The 20,344-nt window shown below is 32.0% G+C and overlaps 2 protein-coding genes across 3 annotated transcripts; one reads left to right on the top strand and one right to left on the bottom strand.

Annotated features, from left to right (window-relative positions):
* The first annotated feature begins 1,430 nt into the window (after positions 1 to 1,430).
* LOC103491342 (sugar transporter ERD6-like 7) lies at positions 1,431 to 8,323 on the top strand. 2 transcript variants are annotated; one of them, XM_008451242.3, is made up of 18 exons: positions 1,431 to 2,441; positions 2,558 to 2,620; positions 3,834 to 3,923; positions 4,064 to 4,123; positions 4,206 to 4,271; positions 4,367 to 4,432; positions 4,547 to 4,622; positions 4,704 to 4,768; positions 4,840 to 4,932; positions 5,028 to 5,108; positions 5,553 to 5,637; positions 5,731 to 5,774; positions 5,840 to 5,902; positions 5,996 to 6,055; positions 7,109 to 7,162; positions 7,246 to 7,305; positions 7,376 to 7,490; positions 8,042 to 8,323. In XM_008451242.3, the coding sequence occupies exons 1-18, from the start codon at positions 2,277 to 2,279 to the stop codon at positions 8,155 to 8,157; spliced, it is 1,422 nt and encodes a 473-aa protein (XP_008449464.1). In that variant the 5' UTR covers positions 1,431 to 2,276; the 3' UTR covers positions 8,158 to 8,323. The 2 variants fall into 2 exon arrangements, with proteins under 2 accessions (XP_008449464.1, XP_050941122.1); XM_051085165.1 differs by lacking the exons at positions 1,431 to 2,441; positions 2,558 to 2,620 and adding an exon at positions 2,962 to 3,477.
* Positions 8,324 to 8,327: 4 nt separating this feature from the next.
* On the bottom strand, positions 8,328 to 10,865 carry LOC103491341 (uncharacterized). The gene is made up of 4 exons (XM_008451241.3): positions 9,905 to 10,865; positions 9,047 to 9,257; positions 8,838 to 8,970; positions 8,328 to 8,740 (listed from the first exon to the last, which is right to left on the bottom strand). The coding sequence occupies exons 1-4, from the start codon at positions 10,750 to 10,752 to the stop codon at positions 8,502 to 8,504; spliced, it is 1,431 nt and encodes a 476-aa protein (XP_008449463.1). The 5' UTR covers positions 10,753 to 10,865; the 3' UTR covers positions 8,328 to 8,501.
* Positions 10,866 to 20,344: the final 9,479 nt, after the last annotated feature.

The following is a 20,344-nucleotide window of genomic DNA, read 5'->3' as shown; positions in this document are numbered from 1 at the left end:
AAGAGCTTTATTTCTCTTTTATTTAATTTTCACGTTGTGTATGCTTTTCATTTGACATGTGTGATTGTGTGACAAGTCACCTTAGTGTTTTATTCAATCTATTATAAAGAACCCAACCTATCCATACACTCTACAGTCTGCACATATTAAGTTATTTCTAAAACATGATCTAGCCCTATGTCAACTACATAGTTTTAATGTAATTGATAATATAATACAAGATATATATGATAATTATTAATTATGAGACTTCAAGACTTAAAAGGCAAAAATTCCAACAATCTCCCACTTGTGTTAAAGTCAGTGAGACATGCATCTTATGACATACCTTATACCCAATATTTACTGAATCTTCAATGATAATCAAGTATATTACAAACAATTTGAACAAAGAAAAAACCTTTCCAAGACCAATAGTTAGTAAGAAATCACATATATCAGTTCCACCGTGATCAAGAATAGGCTACAACAAGTTCTTTGTAGTTACAAGTAGAGACAAGCACAATAAACATCTTAAGATAATAAATCTTGGCAACAGACGATGACAATAATCTAAGCCAATAAATTAGAAAATCTCAATCAAAGTAACAACAAACTACTCATTGTAACCTTACCATATGGGCAACTTCAAAAACAAACCCCAATTGTTCACATATATCAAACTCTCAAAATTTTAGCTTAAATGGACAACTGCTTTGACCTCCAAAAAGTTAAAAACATCCTTGTATGGATCAGTAAATTAAATAGAAGTTTTATTTAAAAAACCACAAAGCATTTATTTACTAACAAATAGGGTGGACCAACCCAAAAAATTCAACATGGACATTTTTTTTCAAAAATATATACATATTATGGATGTTCTTTTTTTATCAATATTTTTGTAAAATTAATAGCTCAATATTGCATCATCTACCTCAACATTTCAAAAAATAAATAGAACTGTGCTTCCTTTTAAAAATAAATAATAATAGTTTGTTGACACGTGAGAAAGGGCAAAACAAAATATCATTTATTGGATCCACCAATCATGAGGAAGTAGGGACATAAATTTATGATCCAATGGAGAAAAGGAGAAACAGTCTGTCTTTAATTGAAGTTGACAAAGCCATTCTCTCGGCTCCTGGCCTCAACCCAACTATTCTTTTGGCCTTGGGTTTTCTAGGCTCGCTGGCAGCCTATGCTAACACATGTTTTAGTATTTATTAATGGGAAAATCTTGGGAGTAACTGGATACCATATTGTACTGATAGACTATTATAGCATTATGTGGTAGAGTATCAACGTGATTATCAAATGGTGTGTGCGAAAGAGACAAAGTATTTAATTTCCTTTTGTAAAAAAAAAAAAAGATAAAACAGGCGTCTGCGCTGCAGAAAATAAAGAAATAAATACTGAGGTTTCTTTTTTCTTTGTGAAGAAGAATACGAGAGAAAGAGGCTTTTGTTGTTGATGAAAAGAGAGGGGAGAGTGGGTTTTTATAGGGGAAGTGTGAGGGGTAAAAGTGCAATAATAATAATATTAGTGTGTGGCCACAAATGATTCACAGAAAGTAAAATAGGGAGATTTTCCGGTTCTCCATTGTTGAAGAAGAAGACTCAACGACCAACTGTTTTTAGCCATTAATATTTTACTATTTTTCTTTTTTTTTTCTTCACTAACAGATGTTATCTGTTTCAGCCAGATATTCGTAGCGTTTTATCATTTTTTGGGTTCTGCTCTTAAGCTCATATGGTTTGGGTGATGAAAGTAATTTCCTTTACGTTTACCATTGTGATTTGACGATGATCTTCCAACTCTCAAAAAATCACTATCCCATGTGCCACTACATATTTGTCCTTTCTTACGAACTAGTATAAAGTAATTATTAACTACATCATTGTCCAACTGCATATTACGTGACAAACTTCTCCATTATAAATAAACATATTTTAAAAATTTCTTTTGCTATGCCTATGACTTTTGATTTTGTTTGTTAGCACAGATATTAGTTCAATGCACAAACGTGATTATTCTGCTTATGATCTAGGGGCTGTTAACTTTTGTGTAATTTGGAAGACTTGATTGGATGGATAGAAAAAATCAATCTATCGTTCGATTATGTTTTTATCAATGACCAAACAGCAACTTGGTATAACTATGACAACTTGGCTAATAAAAGGGTCTTATACTATCAAATCAACACCATTCGAGTTAGGCGCAAAAAGAATCAAAGGATCTAGCCTGAGGAAAAACATTTTAGATTTGTCATCAGGCTTCAGTTGAGAGAAAGAAGAAAAATGGCGATCCGTCAGGATGAGGAAGAGAGTGGGCAAGAAGCAGCAGGACAGCCATTTTTGCAGGATGAGAGTAAGTGGACACACAACAGTGAAGAACGTCGCCCATGGATGGTCTACCTCAGCAGTTTGGTGGCTGTTTGTGGCTCCTACGAATTTGGAACTTGTGTAAGTATAACGACCTTATTCAAAAGGAATCTGTTTTATAGATTGTACAATTGTGTCCTGGAGTTCTAAGAAAGTGTTTTGCGTATGGCTCATTGTTATGTGGGCTTGGTTTTCAGGCAGGTTATTCCTCGCCGACTCAGAGTGCTATCATAAACGATCTTCATCTCTCTTTAGCTGAGGTATGATCCAAATCTGGATGCTTTCTCAATTAAGTCGGGGTTTTTTCTTTGGATTCACAGTTAGAAAATAAATAAATGAATAAAATCAAAACAACTGTATTGAAGTTTTTGGTTTTTGAGTTAGTTTGGACAATTTTACATCCATTCTACATTCATTAAATTCTGTTTTGTTTAGAACGCATAAAAAGAATGAAGTCTGGGAATATGCAGTCACTATGGAGAGAGAGTATTGGCTACTGAGAGTTGAAACACTTAATCTTCTGTCTCCTTTATTCTGAACTTTCTAGTTTTGTTGTTGGCGATGATTCATGGTCGTATCTGAGTGATGCAGAATTGTTGCTACGGATTCATCTTGGGCTAGTAACGGGGCAAAGCAATTATCTGTAATAAACTCAAAACCTTTGGGTTTGGAGGATGGATGCCCCAAAATTGGGGGAGAAAATGAAATTTGCCCAACCTTTTGAAATTGAGGTTTTTTTTCTTTACCCTTTGCCCGATATCATATTCATGGAAGGAACCCTACGCACGCGGATTGACCTCTCGCTCTCCCAACCACCTCTTCTCTCAATTTCCTCTTTCTTCCTCTCCTCTTTCTCACTCTCGTTGTCCTTTTTCTAAATGTCTCGTTCTCACTCTCTCTTCTTGATCTCTGCCCTCCCACTAAATATTGCTCTCTCGCTCAATATGGCTAGCTTTGATACCTTTGATACCTCTGCAACATTCCGGTGCTCTGCGACAAATGGAGAAAGGAAATGAAGAATGGCCGGTACGAATGGAGGAAGAAAAGTTCAGAAGAAGAGGAAAAAGAAAAGAAAATTAAGCGTAGTTTGGTAACTTTTGGCTCATGATGGTGTAAGGTAGAGGATAAAATTTTAAGTTTGAAAAATTGAGACGAGCCATTTTGGAGTCTAAGATTGGATCTTTTAATTAATGATCTCAAAAATGGTTTTGGAGAGTACTTAAAAGTTAAATGGACTGTGGTATGCTATATGCTTTATAAAGAAAAACTTTGAAAACAGAGCAATAAATGATACAACAGTTGTGTATATTTGCTATTGTTTTATGAGTAAAATGTTAAGGTTTCTTACAAAAATCATAAACGATTTATACTAAACTTAACCAACTTTGAACTTACGATGCATAACGCAAAGTACTCAGATTGGTCAACCAACAAGGTCTCCTGTTTTTCTCATCAAAATTCATACTTCTGCAGTTTTCACTGTTTGGCTCCATACTGACATTTGGTGCAATGATTGGTGCAATTACAAGCGGACCTATTGGAGATCTCCTTGGCCGGAAAGGGGTGAGCATACAAGATTATAAGCTATCCTTAAGAAGTTTGGATTATTAGTTGAAAGTGTTCCATTTAAAACTACAGATCTTCTACACCTCTTTTTCTCCCTATCTGAGACAGTTTTTCTTTTCTCCTTTTAATATTGGTAGGCAATGAGAGTTGCTACTGGTGCTTGCGTGGCTGGGTGGCTAACAATATACTTCGCTCAGGTTAGTTTTTCCCCTTTGCTTTGTTCTCTTTCCTTAAAATACAAGTAGTATTGACCATATGTAAGCTCAATTACTACGAAAGGGAGTAGTGGCTTTGGATGTTGGACGGTTCGCTACTGGATATGGAATGGGAGTCTTTTCTTATGTGGTATTTTTTTTTAAATCCCTTTCTATTACTTGTAATTTTCTATGCTTTGCTTCCTTTTTAATGATCTGCTTTACCTCTTTTTCTTACTGCTTTAGGTTCCTGTTTTCATAGCTGAAATTGCACCTAAGAACCTTCGAGGAGCTCTAACTACCCTCAATCAGGTAAAAAGAAAAAAAAGAAAAAAAAACACTACCTAAATAGGCATTTAAAAAATTTGAGGCAACCGAGTAACAATGGAGTATTTCTCAGTTATCTTTATATTTCATATTCTACAGTTCATGATTTGCACAGCAGTGTCCATATCCTTCATAATTGGGAATGTACTCTCGTGGAGAACTCTAGCATTGACTGGTATAATTTCTGACTATTTCGTTCTAACTTCCAAATATCAGGAGAAAATAACAACTAACTTTCTTTGTTAAATGCTTGTAGCACTTGTCCCTTGTGTCATTCTGACATTTGGTCTTTTCTTCATTCCTGAATCTCCAAGATGGCTGGTAAGGAAAAGTAGTTGTATGGAACAAACCATTGTTTTGGGATTTTTCATAAGATGTTGAACATGAATCAGGCAAAAGAGCGACGACAAAAAGAATTTGAAATGGCTCTCCGAAAACTTCGTGGTGAGGATGTTGATGTGTCCCAAGAGGCAGCTGAAATCCAGGTTCTTCTCCTTCTGGCTTGGTGTTATTTTTCCCAATATTTGAAGTGCAGGTTACTTTATTAGCATCACTTTGATGCACAATTTTTCTCTAACAGGACTTTGTAACAACCCTTGAACAACTCCCAAAACCCAAAGTGACCGATTTGTTTCAGAGGATGTACTTGCGCTCAGTCATTGTAAGATCTTCATCTGAACTGATTTTTGACTTAGATTTACACGCACTTCATGACCATGAAGCATAGACATCCAACACGTGTCTGACATTTGTTGGACATATATCGGACATTTGTTAGTACAATAAATGTCTAGCATGTACGGAACAGAACACTCGTTGAGTAAACTAAAGTAACGACAAAAAGTTATATATATTTTAGGAAAATGCATATTTTAATAAGCATGTCTTTGCCATGTTGTGTCCTAGATTTTAAACTGTATCCTGTTCTATCTGTGTCCCATGTATGTATTTGTGTTTTTTAGCTTTACGGTTCATTATTGTTTCACTTCAAAAGTGGAAGAAAATCATATGGGTCAAAATTTTTGGCACAAAATTTTTGGCACTCACCTCCATTGCAAACCATGGCCTGTCTGACATATATGGCTATATCATTTATCCTGAGCAGATTGGAGTTGGATTAATGGTTTGCCAACAATTTGGAGGAATTAATTCAATCTGCTTCTATGTAGCCAATATTTTTGAGTCAGCAGGTACTGATGGCTACATTTCTTAATCTGGTGATGCAATATTTGTGAATAATTTTTTTTAACAATCTCTCAAGTCTTTTATTGTCTGCACCGCAGGATTTTCGGTGTTCGTTGGAACTATAAGCTATGCTATTATTCAGGTACTTTAGTCAGAACATTTCCCATTAAATTTTCTTTTCAACCATAAACATGGTGCTTTTGATAGGTCGTAGTAACAGGCATTGGGGGGCTCTTAATGGACAAGGCAGGAAGAAAGCCCTTGCTATTGGTAAATTTTAGTTCTAATCTCACTATAAAAGAAAATAATAATAATACAAACAACTTGCTCAATTCCTTTATTTTTCATGTTTTTTGCTTGTAGGTTTCTGCATCAGGGTTAGTCCTTGGTTGTACCCTAGACGCAATTGCTTTTTATCTGAGGGTAACTATCATAGTCTTCTCTTTTTCTTCATGCTAGTTCATACAACATTGTGGGATGAGAGATCAAACCTTTCACCTCCAGGGTGGAAGATCATGCCAATATTACTGAGCTAAGCTCATTTTGGCATATCTTGAATTAAGAACACTATAACCATTTTATCTCCCTACATATTCCCTTTTATGTGAGGAAAGTTTCTACAAAACTAGGAATGAAAATTCAATGGTTTTTATGAAGGGTTTTTGACTATGGACAAAGAATTTGACGAATGATTAAATTCTTAAATCTCATCTTAGTGAGATTCTCAACAGTATCACCCAAACTTTGGAAATTGTCCGAAAAGACTTGAATGTTTTCATCTTGAGAACTAATAACTTTTTAGAAAGTTCGTTAAAATAGTTTTTCTATGTCCATTTCGAACAAGATCAACTACTGAAATTTAGATAAAAAATGAACATTTTCATCTTATTAATTGTTTTGGGTTTTCTCGATGAAACTTCATCAAGATTAATCTTTTGTCCAATTTTTGTTTTCACCGTTAATTGAATTTCCAATTAGATTTGTCAAATATACAAATGGATTATCTAGATGCATTACGAGTGATTGCACTGTGATTTTTAAATTTTGGGAAAGATCAAATTTTGGATAGGTATGATTAATTTATCAAAATTTGTGGTTGCATTCATTATACGACATCGAATTGCAGTGCGGTTCATGATCCCTTTTGTAACACATCTTCTTTTGATGAACTTAGATTGATAGCCTTTTGTTTGATTCCACCTTTCTGACTTAAGAGGCTCCTCATCCCCAGTTCTAGCTTATATGTGTGTATGAATACTATATGTATATTTCATCATTCTTATCCACAAAAAGGTCATGGTTTTGATAACTGAAATAGATTAATAATCAAAAGTGCTAACAACGATGCATGGACCAATAAAAAGAAGTGCATAGCAAAAATATGACAACGAGACTATTCTTTTCTAACTCTTTAGATTGTTGATAAAAATGAAGTATTTTGAGTTTTAATTAAAACTTTCACTTGCTGAAAACCAGGAGAACAAACTAGCAATCCAAGCAGCTCCATTGTTAACCGTAGCTGGGGTGTTGGTAAATAACATCACCTTTCTTCAAATCTCATTTGTAGTTTTGAAGTTCTTTTTTTGTGTCTAATAAATTTGTTTGAAATTCAGGTGTACATAGGATCTTTTTCAATTGGAATGGGTCCTGTTCCTTGGGTTGTAATGTCTGAGGTGAAAGTTTGATACTTTTTATAAGTTTATAAATTTTACCAAAAGCTTAGGTTTGGAATCATTGGTGCAGATATTCCCCATAAACATTAAAGGACTAGCTGGAAGCATGGCAACACTAACCAACTGGTTTGGTGCTTGGGCTTGTTCCTATACTTTTAACTTCCTTATGGCCTGGAGCTCCTATGGTAAGAGATTCACCAACCATTTTGCCTTTTCCTTTCAAAATATTGGATTTGATTGGATTGACTTTCTAAATGTTTAGAATCATTTCTTTGCACTTATAAACATTTAGAAAGTCAATCCAAACACACCAATAGTCACTTCAAGTTTGCTCCATGAAACAATGTCTTAAATTATCGATTGATTTAAAAGCTTAAGTTGATGGGTGAAAATAAATTTAATATTATATCATCAAACACTCTCTCTTATCTATGAGTTGAAATACATAGAAAACTCAACAAGTAAAAAAATCAATATTAATTGGGGAGGAAATGACGTTGCAAAAGTTTGAATATATGACCTCCTAAAACACTCTAATATTGACCCAAAAACTTAAATTTTTAGTTGATCGGTGATTTAAGACAATGATTTGTGATCTGATATAAAATAAAATTTTGTGGCTTTTCATTACTTGAGTTTTCGAAATATTGAGGGCAGTAGTTGAATAGTGTTTGAAAAAAACATACAAATGGTTAGAGGTAAAGGTGTTAATTCTCTTGACTTCGTGAATCCGCAGGTACCTTCCTTATTTATGCAGTGGTCAATGCAATGGCCATAGGATTCGTGGTGCTGATAGTACCTGAGACAAAGGGGAAATCCCTTGAACAAATCCAAGCGGCTATTAATGGATAGTTATAGTACTTTCATTGAAGAGGCAACCAAACCAAACCAAATCATTGTTTAGAAAATCATTCTTTTTCATTTCCATGACTTTCACATCTTGTTCAGTGCTTTCGAACTAAAGTTAGCACATTGTTTTCCATCTATTTAATTGACAGTGGTTAGAGTTGAGAAATAATGTGTGATCGTAATTTGTTTGTTGTTATTTCATCCCCCCGTAATCATAATGGAGCTTATATTTTGGTAACAGATGACACGGGAGGAATTGGTTTGATTCCTAAATGGCTGTAAATATAAGTACAAAAGTTGAAGAAATGAAAGAAGAAAAAGGAGTGGTGGGAATATCGATTGTTACTTCATGTCCATCTCTTCTTCCAAGGGGAAAGGGAATGTGAATGGAGTTGAGTTTGAGGCTGAGGCCGAGGCTGTGGAGGCCGATGAGGTAGTTTGAGGAAATCAACCTTGACAATGTGATGATCAGAGGTTCCTTTGGAAGAAATAACGGAGTAGGATCCTTGTACAAACTCATAATTTGCATCGGGAGAGGCCAATATGTAGTCCACCCGAGTCCCGTACTTACACGTCCCTTGAACACCTGCCATTGCCAAACCAAACCCATACATTCCATTAGTAAAAAAAACCTTTCAACACATCTCCCTATCATCTCTTAAATTCATCACTCGGTTTCGTACTTTGTCCTTTGGCGATCATCACCACCGATTCGCATTCTCCTCCATACTCTTTTGCATCCCTATATTGCATATTGCTTTTTAGAAACTTGGTGACTTTAGCTTCTGGAGTCGGCTTTCCTATCTCTTCGTAATACTGAAGATTGAAAAATCAATCAACCAACGAACAAAAGTAAACTAAACCAAACAAAATCTCAAATAACAATTAGTACCTTCACAATATCCGTCCATCTTTGTTGAGAATAGTCTGTGGGATCCAGAGAATTGAGGCCTCCTAATAAGATATGCGGTTCATTGTTGTTTGATCGGATTATGGACTTTATCTGTTTCATCCTCCAATTCTCATCTAGATGATCCAAATGGGTACACTGAACATTTACCTCTCCTACTTCTTCCACATCAATGGTTGCTTTTAAAACATTCCTGTCACCCCCAACCCAACCAATAACTAATTCATCATTCTCATATGCTATATCAATTAGAAATATTTGTACAAATAACCTTTTCAAAAGTACCTTTAAAAGTAATGGCCCACCCCCACAAACATATAAACTCTAACATTTTGTCATTGCATTTTGTAATGTGTCATGTTAAGGATAGTCATGTCTATCATAACCTAACTCGATGAACATCTATCACAATTTCCTTTTTTCGTCAGAAGTATAAAAAACACAATAAACCGAGGCTAGATTTGATACATTTATGTTAGGTGGGTAATCAAATCATAAAAGTTACATGTGAACGAGTCATTAGTACAAAATAAAAACCTCATATCAATGGTTTCCTCAACTCTTTTTCAATTCTCAAAGGACTGCTACGCCTTCTCTCTTTTCACTATTTCCTCTTCTTTTATTAGTAACACAGTAGAGTACAACTGTGACTCAGATCTAACATTGATCATAAGTTAGTTTTTAAACAATCAACTTTCACTACTGACTACTGTTAGCATCAATCAAAAGCATGATTATGAAATGAGAAACATACCAAGAACACAGAAAAATCTCTACCAAGAAACATACTATTATTGACCGGACTGTAGTGAGTGTGGTGAGTTATGTGTTGTTGCTAACCTGAAATCGGTGTCGTCAAAGATCTTCTCAACTTTCCACCGTTTGATCGGCCACCTCGACAAGACGGCGTTTCCGTACTCCGGCGCCCAACTCTCTGCAAAAACGTACTTCATTCCCAAAGCCTCCGCCAAATCCGAAAGCGGTCTCATCTGTTTCTCTTCCTCCGCCTTCACATCTTGCAACGCCAATATATCAGCATCCAAATCTCTAAGAACCTCCACAACCGTCCGACTGCATCGGTAACTCCCCCGTTCCGATGGCATGCTTACAGTCCATCTCAAAGGAGTTCCACTCTTAGCTATCCCCATCCCCCTCCTATCATTACCTGAAGAAGAAAGATTCTCCTCCATTTCATACTCGCTCGCTTGTCGATTTCTAAGTAAAGATATTTCGTTATCAGGCAGGTTGATGGAAACCCGGGGCTTGGTTTTAGCGACTCCACTATTAATGGAATTGGTATGCAATGGAGATTGTTTCAAAATGCTTTTGGGACGATCGTTTACGGATTTTGTCCGTGAATTTGAATCCAAACTCCGGCGGAATTTAGCAGAGGAATTGGATTTTTCAGGAACGGCAGGTGCCATGGAGAAGGAGGCGGCATTGAACGTTGCAATTCGTATGGGTCTCTGTGTATTGAGAAGGTAGAATTGAGAATTGGGATGAACAGCTGAGGGCGAGGAAGCATTGACGAAGGAGTCGATGGTTTTTTCGGGATGAGAGTTGGTTTCGTAGGAGGTGGTTTTTCCAAACTTCTTGATGACGAGTACCCTAGGTCTGATTCTCCGGCGACGGGGCCATCGGAGACGGGAACAGAGGCGGCGGAGTTTGCGGTTGAGGAACTTGAGCATTGTAGAAGTAGAAGAAGAAGAAGAAGAAGAGGGAGTGGGTGAAAGCGTGAAAGTTAGTGTCACATTCAACTCTGCTTAACTGTATTGCATTGGCATCGGCGCACAAATTAATAGAACAAAATTACCAACATGAATGGGCACAGCTATTATACAATCATAATTTGTTACCTACTCTTTTTTTTTTTTTTCTTTTACTTTAATCCATCCTTCTTCTATTAAACTTTTGTCTTTTATCTCATTTTTATATTTGAATTATTTGGATATTTTGTGATTCATTGAGATGTTTTTTTCACTTCCTCCCGATTCTTTCTTCTTCCTTTAGAGTTTATTTTATATGTGAAATGTACTTGTTTTATTTTCTTAAAATTTATTTTGTTAACCGTTTTTTATTCTACTCAACCTTCTTTTGATTTACTTTGAGATTTCAATTTGGAAAGAAAATAGTGAAGGAGTGGGGAAGACAGTGAAGAGATGCGAGAACTTTGTGTTTTGGAGGAAAAAAAAGGAACAAAATTAGTTTTTAGATTTATTTGATAAATGTGTTGATTATGTTTTTAGATTAACATAAAAGATTTATAGAATAAATTAACAAGATATTTAGGTTATTTATCAATTTAAGTAATAAGAAGAAGAGTTTAATCATCCAAACACAGAAAATCGCAACATCATTTCGTCAAAGAACGGAATCCTAAATGGGAACCAATGTAAGTATTGTTTTTAAATTTTAGGGACTAAATAACTATGTGACATTTTGAATTAGAAAAATGAACTAGAAATTAATTTTAAAGAGAGAGAGAATTTTAAAAATTATTTTTAATAATAAAGTAATTAAATAAATCAGCACTCGCATCCATTAAACACATTTTTAAAAAGGTTTTTTTTCGAAAACAATAAACTCTACACTCTATTGAAAAAAACACACAAAAATACATTACAAATAATTTGTTTATTTTGTCATTTTTAACCTTTTTTTTAATGGAAAACTCAAAAGTATTAAAAGTATTAAAAAGATACACATTATTAAAAATTTAGAGGTAAAATCCAAATAATTTAAACTTGAGGATATTAAAATGAAAAGTAGGAAGAAAGATATGGGTGTTGGAATGGTCAAATATTGGTGGTAAATGCAATGTGGCTAAGCCAAAATTTGAGAGGAACTCTTCAAATTAAAGAGGTGAGACAAAGAGATGCCCCTTCCTAGAAATGGTTTAGTGCCAATTGGCAGTCAAGTAAGAGTTGACTTCCACTTTTTGGGCCTTACTCTTCTCTTCTCTTACTACATTTAATGAATTATATATTTGATTTACAATACATCATCATCATTATTGTTGTTTTAAAATAAGATACTGCCAACTGCTCCAACTAGTCTAATGGGGGATGCTAATGTGGTGTGTAAAGTAAACATATAATTGAGAAAGATAACAATTTCATTTTTTATTATTATTTTCTATTTTCTGTATTTTTTTTTAATTAAAGTTGTTAGGTGTCTTTCTAATTGGCCAATTATACTTTTAAGTTCTCTATCTTTCGTTCTTGAGTTGTTTCTTGGTTGTTTTAGAAGTTGTCTCAAGATGGTTCTGTTTTAGTTTTTGTGTTTCGAAGATCGCAGATTCTATCAATTATTTCTTTTCCTATTTATGATATAGTAACTACTTAGGGGAGCTTAAATCTTGGAGAGAGAGGAAGTCTCACATCTAGGGAACCGTAGGTGTTTAGTGAGTTAGCTCTACGGTTGTCCATGTGAATAGCAACTACTTAGGGGAGCCTAAATCTTGAAGAGATAGGAAGCCTCACATCTAGATAAATGTAGGTGTTTATTGAGTTAGCTCTATGGTTCTTCTTTAATCATGAAAGCATACAAATAAGTACAACGTTATAATTGTTTAACTCATTGATATTAGTGAATTATCTTTTGGGCACTCTACCCATCGAAGGTAGGTGTTGTATCATTGAATTGGCCGGTTATCAATTCTCATGTGTTCTATTCTGCCACTCTTAATTATTATATCTATTGTTGTTCCTTTTACTTATTAGGACATATTGTGTGACATCTTATGCCACACAAAAGAAAAGTAAAGTGTATTTCCTCTCCATTTGTCACCTAGTCCAATTTTAAAAATAAAATAATTTTTTTTTTGAAAAATAAAACTTTACTTAGTTTTTAATTTTAAAAAATTATTGCTAAAAGTAGTGTTTATAACCTTATTTTCTAAAAACTAAAAACTTAAAAGATCGATGCTTCATTTGACAATTATTTGGTTTTCGTTTTTTATTTTTGACAAATTAAGCATATTTTTTTTCAATATTTTTACTTTGTTTTCAGATTTAAAAACTTGAATTTTTGGCCGAGTTCTAAAAATAAAAACAAACTTTTAATAACTAGTTTGTATAGTTTTCAAAACTTTTCTTTTTTTAAAAAAATATTAGTAGAAAATAGGTAACAAAGCAAGAAATTTAAAAATGAAATGAGTATTATATGTTTACTTTTCAAAAACTAAAAATAAAAACTAAAAACCCGTGTAGTAATTATTTGACCTTGGTTGGTATCCTTTTTGTTTTTTTTAATAAGTTTATAATATATACTTCTTCTACCTCTCAATTTTTTGCTTTTAAATTTATTTTATCTAGTGTTTTCAAATTAAGCTTGTTAACACGAGATTCTAACCAAAAAAAAAAAAAAAAATTTGTAAAAGAGAACTTGATTTTATTGATTTGTAATATAAGTATCTACTAATTTTATCTTTCGATGTTTTTTCTTGAATGCATAAATTTCAATTTTTAAGCTAGTTGATTTCTTCAATGATCGATCTTTGGGCTTGATGATCTTCTTTGAGATCATCCTTTGGGCTTGTTCATTTTCTTCAAGGATCGGCTTCTGGGCTTGTTGATTCTTATTAGAATCGATCTTCAATTTTGTAGATGGTCAAGAAACAATCCTTTTATGTTGAAGTATTCAAATCTTTTAGAAAATCAATCTTTTGTTTGTAGATGATGAAAATACGATTAGTTTGTTGAAGAAGAGACGGTATATACTCATTGGAGTAGAGATGCTCAATTTGTTGAAAAAGAGAAAACCTAGATTCGTTGGAGAAGAGATAGATCACTACATGGAATTCTCTCAATTTTCATGGCCATGGGTTTGTTTGACTTTGGACTCATCTTTTGGGTTTGGACATAGATTAATCTAGTTTTAAATTGATTTTTATTTAAGTTTGACCTAACTCCTTTTAATAAATTTGAGAAGACCTAGCTTTGAACCAAACTGCCACGTGACACAATTTGATTGAACAAGTCACCTAGTTCAAGATTTTTCTATCATTTAATTTAAATCAATGACGGGTCAATTTGTGATTGGCCAAAATTTCTGAGTCAACAAAGTTTATAATCACCATTTTTACCTTCAAATTTATTTATTTTGTTATCTATTTTCAACTATGTTTTAAAACTCTTTTGATTTTTTGGATTTGGTAATTCGGCTAGAATTCAAATCTTTTGTCGAAGAAAAACAAAACCTACCATTAAAATCAAGAAGAATTAGAGTACATTTTTCAAAAACTTTAACCAATTAACCGTTACAAAAACAAATCCATTTCAAATATCTATCTATAAAAGTGAGATTAGTTTTATAATATTTGTCTTTCACAATTTTACTTGGTTAGTTAATCAAATGAGACACCTAAGTGGAAGGAGAAAACAAAAAAGGCAATTAATTAGTAATCTATTTGTGTATACAAAAAGAAAGAAATTGGGGAGAAAAAAGAGGAAGAAGAAGTGGATATGTCCTGTCCAATTGTTGGATGCATATATAATTGCATGCTTGCTTTTCTGGAAGACGAAGCCACTAAAAATCCGCCATATCTAAATCCAATGCACAATCTCACCCCACGATCAATTAATCTGCATGCCATTAACTTTGAAAAATGGAAGAAGAGAAGATAAGATATCATAGAAATAAATTAATTAATTAATATTCATTCATTATTAAAGGTTAGGTGAAGTTTAGAATTTCTTATTATTATTATTATCATTATTTCTCTCTTTGTGTGGGGTCATATGCATGCATGCTCCTCTCTCTCTTCTCTCTTTTTGTCAACACCTTCAATCCTAAGTTCTTGACATAGCAATCAGTATCTAATCATTCCTACCTTTTATGTCTTGGGTTGATTCTCTAAATTTATAAACTCATAAACTTTTTCTCTTCTTTTCTTGTCCATTTGTTTTTGGTTTGGTTGTATTAACCAAGTTTTAGTTTAAGAAAAACAAAGGGATAAAGGGACGTTTTTGTCATACGTCAAATTAATTGATCTCATCATCATTTGAAATTTTATAAAATATGAAATAAATTAATTGTTTGATAAGAGTTTAGGTTTATTTGCCGTGAAAGGTGTAATGTCTATAATGAAGATTTAAAGAGTTTCATCCCTCTTTTTAGTACAAATCTTTCGTATGATAATTAGGAAAAATGTTTGAGATTGATTTTGAAACTGTTAAAATCGTTTTTATCAAGTTTCAAAAGAATCATTTCAAAACTTTTTTTTAGTTATATTTGAAATACATTAGGTTCTAAGAAAACCGTTTTTTTTTAGTGTGAGCTCAAATATTAAATTGATTATATTTTTCTTAATGATTAGAATTAGAATAATATTTTGACCTAATTTTAAATAGGTTTAATCAAATCCTACTTTGGTATCTAAGTTTTGTATGTTGTTCTATTTTGGTCATTAAGTTTTTTAAAATGTCTATCTTAATATTTGAAAACTTTTTAAAAAGAGATTGCTTTTGTTCTTGTTTGTTAGGATGATGTTGGACGAAATGATGAGGTGTATTTCAATATATTTGGATGACCAGACTCTAGATTCTTTATATTAATTAAATTGATAAATAGCCAAAAAAATCTTAGCTAATTTATGCTATAAGTTTTTTATTCCAATTAAAAAACATGATCAAAGCTAATAGATAAAAAAAACCTAAAATTGTTTTTTTTTTCCAAGACTAAACTGTCTACATCTCATTTGTGGCTCCCACTTTCATTTATTTTGTTTTTAAATGGAATAATCATCGAAGCAAATTATAAGAACATTGAGGAGAATAAAAAATAAAATAGAACTCTCATATGGTGTTAACATCCATAACAAAGTGAAATAAAATTTTAAAAAACTAAATTTATGAACAATCTATGTAGAAAATAAATATTTCCACAATTAACCAAACTCTTTCAACAAGTTTAGGGTTTTATAGAGAACCGTTTTTAGAAACCAAAATAGAATTGAAACATTTTAAATAAGACTTTACTCATAACCAACCAAGTTTGATTTTCTCTATTCCTTGATTTCTCTCTCAAAGAAGAATTTCATTTTTAAATAATGTGTTTTTAAAAAATATTGACAATAATAGGTAGGTTCGAAAGTACCGTAAAAAATAGAGTAGCAAAGTCGTGTACCGAATACACGAATATGGTACAGGTGTATGTTCTGGTAGTCAACTGTAGCGTTAACTGCTAGATTTATCGCTTAGCGACAAAGCCATGTACCAGGTACACAATTTCGTTAACGTACATCTAGCGGTACACGACTTCCTTCGCCTCTTTAAAACCTTAAAAATCGTCCATTCTTCCTTTCATTCGAAAATCTCATTTCAAACTTCCTTCCATTCTCACTTCTCTTCTTCGTTGATCTGCCTTCCATCCTTCAACTAAATCTCTCTTCTCTTCTATCCTTAACAAAAAAATCAGCCTCCTTCTATTCTTCACACTAAAAAAAATACCCCTCTCCATTTTTTACACCAGAAAGTACCCACCCCTTCCGTTCTTTCACCAAAAAATTGTTCCTCCCCTCCATTTTTGTTTTATAACGTATGTTTATTTAACTAAATTCTAGTACGAGTATATGAACTTATTGTTAAAATAATTTGACTTCCTTCATTTTTTAAAATCACTCTATTTTTTACAATAGTACGTTAAACCACCATATTCTTATCATTTTTTTCTCAAACTATCCTATTTTTTGTTATTATTTCTTTTAAAAAAAGACTATATTTTTTAAAATACTCCCTCAAAGAGCGCTCTCTTACAGACCTCATTCTTTGGCCACGGTAACGCACCCACGTCTCTCTATCGGCTCTTGGATTTTGTTGGTGTTGGCTTTCTTTTCCAAGTTTAGGGTGTGATTTCTATGGGTTCCTTTTTTCTTTTTTAATCAAATCTTCAACATACCCATTTAATTGTATTATATGGCCAAAATAAAAGTCATGTTTTGAAAAATATCCTAAAGAAAAACAATTTTGGGCCCCATTTGATATCCAATATCTTAGTCATGTTTTGGCTACACATGAAACAAAAAGAAAATTTTAGGCCCCATTTTGATATCCATTTGATTTTTTTTTGAAAAATAAAGCCTATTTCATTCATATTTCTTATCACGATTTGTTTCTTTCTTTAAACCATCGATGAAAAGTAAATAACAAAAAGAAAATACTTTTTAGTTATCATAGAAGTAGTATATCCATATGCTTAATTTTCAAAAACAAAAATTAAAAAGGTAATATGGTTTCCGAACGGGATCTTAATTAACTAATACTCTTCTCATTTTTCCACCTATGAGTGTCACTTAATTAGTTGCATGCTATATATTTTGAGAGGAGAGATGATGGCGAGGAGAGATGATGTAGTTGAACTTCGAAATCGAAGATCTAATTTATATATCTTTATTTCAATTTCGAATATAAATGTTGATGTTGTTATCTTTGTTTGCACCAGGTTTTCAAAAATACTTGTTTCGTGAAGTTGAACTCGTGTTGATGTAGATTTTAATGCGATGTGGTTTGATATCTAGAACTTGATTCTTTGATTCTCTCTTGGTTGAATGTGTATGCTTGATGTATGTAAGTAGATCTCTTAGTTTTCTTGAAGTCAGAATCTTGAAAGAATATTTATATTTCTAAAGAACTTAAGCTTTAAAGAGAAGTTTAGTCTTTTAAAATTTACAGAGTCTTTTTGCTATTGAGCTTTCTAATAAAACTTTTTTTTGAAGAGAACTTCTCTATTTATAGAGTATTCAAGTGAGCTTTGTAAACGTGAGCTTGATTCTTCCATGGACTTGGGTCTTGGGTCCAACTATATTGGATTTGGTTCTTATTTAGCAATTGTGCTAAATTAAGACTATTTTCAGGCTTAATTAGACTTTAGCCCAAACTTTGATAATTAATTGGGCCAAAAATTAATTTAATCCAACATATCTTGCTAAATTTGAAACCCATGGTAACTTTAAATAGTCACAAATTCAACTATTTGTAATTTTGTGATGTTGCAATTTCGAATTGGTCCAAAATTTCTCATTCAAATGTAAATTCTGTTTGCAAATCTATTTATTCTTTTGGAAAAATATTTTAAATGGCAAAAATTCTAAAAATACTTATAAATATAGCAAAATATCACAATATATCTATGATAGATCACAATAGAGACTACTATATGTGTCTATTATGATACAAATAGACACATACAACAATAGTCTATCTTAATCTATCGCGGTCCATCGTAGATAAACTGTGATATTTTGTAAATATTTTAATTCATTTTGCTATATTTAGAAGTAATCATATTTTTTTAACTTATATATTGCTTTTCATTGGTATGTAAACACTACTTCACCGCAAATTTCTCAAATTTAAATCAAGTATTATCTCTTAAATTATTGTTTTAGATAGGTTCAAATGAATTTTTATACATAGTCTTTTATAGGATATGAGGAAAAAAAATCTCCTAATTTAGACAACCAATGCTATTATTTTATTTGTATTTATGCATATATACATCGTACTAGTGATTCTAAGATGAGCTTTTAGTCTATAAGTTTGGTTTCAAACATTAATTTAAGAGGTATATAAACCTACATTTATACTTGGGAGTAGGAGAAAAACTAGCAAATGTCATATTTTTGTTGAATTTTTTTTAAATGACAAAATTTATGAAAATATTTATAAATATAACAACATTTTACAATATATTTATGATAGATAAAAATAGATTACTATTTATATTATTTTGATCTATCCTAAATAGATTTCGATATTTTGCTATATTTAAAAATAACTCTATTTTTATTGCATTTTTGTTCCAAAATTTATTTACACTTGTGTAGATTTTTCTATTGGTCATTTTTATTTTTAAGCTTTGAGGTAGTTGAAAAAAAATTGAATAACCTTAATTGGGTTTTTTTCACTTCAAGTAAAGCTATAGATGTATACTAAAAATATATCTTTAAATAGAGGTATTTACCCTAATTAATAAATAGAGTAATTATAACGGTGATAGGAGTTTTAGGAATAATAATTAAGTATATAGCAATATTTATAAAAAATTACAAATATAGCAAAGTTTATCAGTGACAGATTTTTATCGTTGATAAACTCTTATGGTAATTTATAAGTAGTAAACAAATATTTGCAATATGGTATTTTAGTGATAGACTCATATTACCTATTATTGATGGATTTTGAAATATTTTATTATATTTGTAATTTTTTTTAAAATGTTGTTATATACTTAATTATTTTTTGAATCTAATCCATATATTTGCAACTATCTCTAACGAATATACTTCTAGAAATTGGACTTTAGTTTTGGACTCAAACCCAACACTTCCAACGTTCAGTCAAAGTTGCGAGTTCTGTTGACTTGTTTTGTTCAATTGACACTTTTGGCAAAACAGCCCTCAGTCAAACTTTCATTTGTGCCTTTTAGAATAAATTAATATCTAAATGAAAACATATATTGATGGATATAAAGCAACCGTATAGTTTCTAAACTTTCAACTTTGATTCATTTCAGTCTTTCTTATTTGATCATTATTTTTCACATAAACAATACTATACTATGTATCGTAAAAGGTATCACCTATATACAACACTATTTCATACTTCTAAACTTGATTTTTTATCACTAAATATATATATTTTTAATCATTAGTGTTAATGTTTATTAAATATAATTAGTTAGTTTTCACTCACTTTTTTCACTATTGAAATTAAGGACAAAATGCACTTTTGGTTTCTGAGATCTCAAAAGTAACACTTAGTTTCTAATGTTTGGAAAATAGTTCTAAATGATGCATATATTAAGGTTGTCTGTTTAAGGCATTTTTATGATCTTCTTCTACAAAGCATTTACAAAAGCCTTTTTCAAGGCACTACTTTAATTCCTCCACCGATTCAGTCAAAATTTCACTATTTTTTCTCTGTCATTTTGTTGGGTTTTTCACTTGTTCTTCCTCATCCCTTCCATTGAGAGACTTCCATTAATCATTGTTCGTTCATTCGAATGATGATCAGTGGGTAGAAGGTAAGTTTTCTAGTTTAGGTTTAGGTTTGATAACTTTCCTCTTTTCTTAAATTAATGGTGAGACTTGTTCTGCATTCTATATTGGTCATAATTAAACTCTTTTGCTTATAGCTTTTACACCAAGGGTTAGTTTTTTTCACTTGTTTTTTCATGGAATTTCAAATAAATATACAATATCTTCGTCAATCTCTTCAAAGTTTACTTTTTAAAACTCTCGGTATTATTATCCAGGAAACTTTAGAACCCATTTCATAT

Source organism: Cucumis melo, chromosome 5 (assembly GCF_025177605.1).
Source record: "Cucumis melo cultivar AY chromosome 5, USDA_Cmelo_AY_1.0, whole genome shotgun sequence".
In the NCBI taxonomy this organism is placed as follows: Eukaryota; Viridiplantae; Streptophyta; class Magnoliopsida; order Cucurbitales; family Cucurbitaceae; genus Cucumis; species Cucumis melo.
This window is presented reverse-complemented; position numbering and strand designations above follow the sequence as displayed.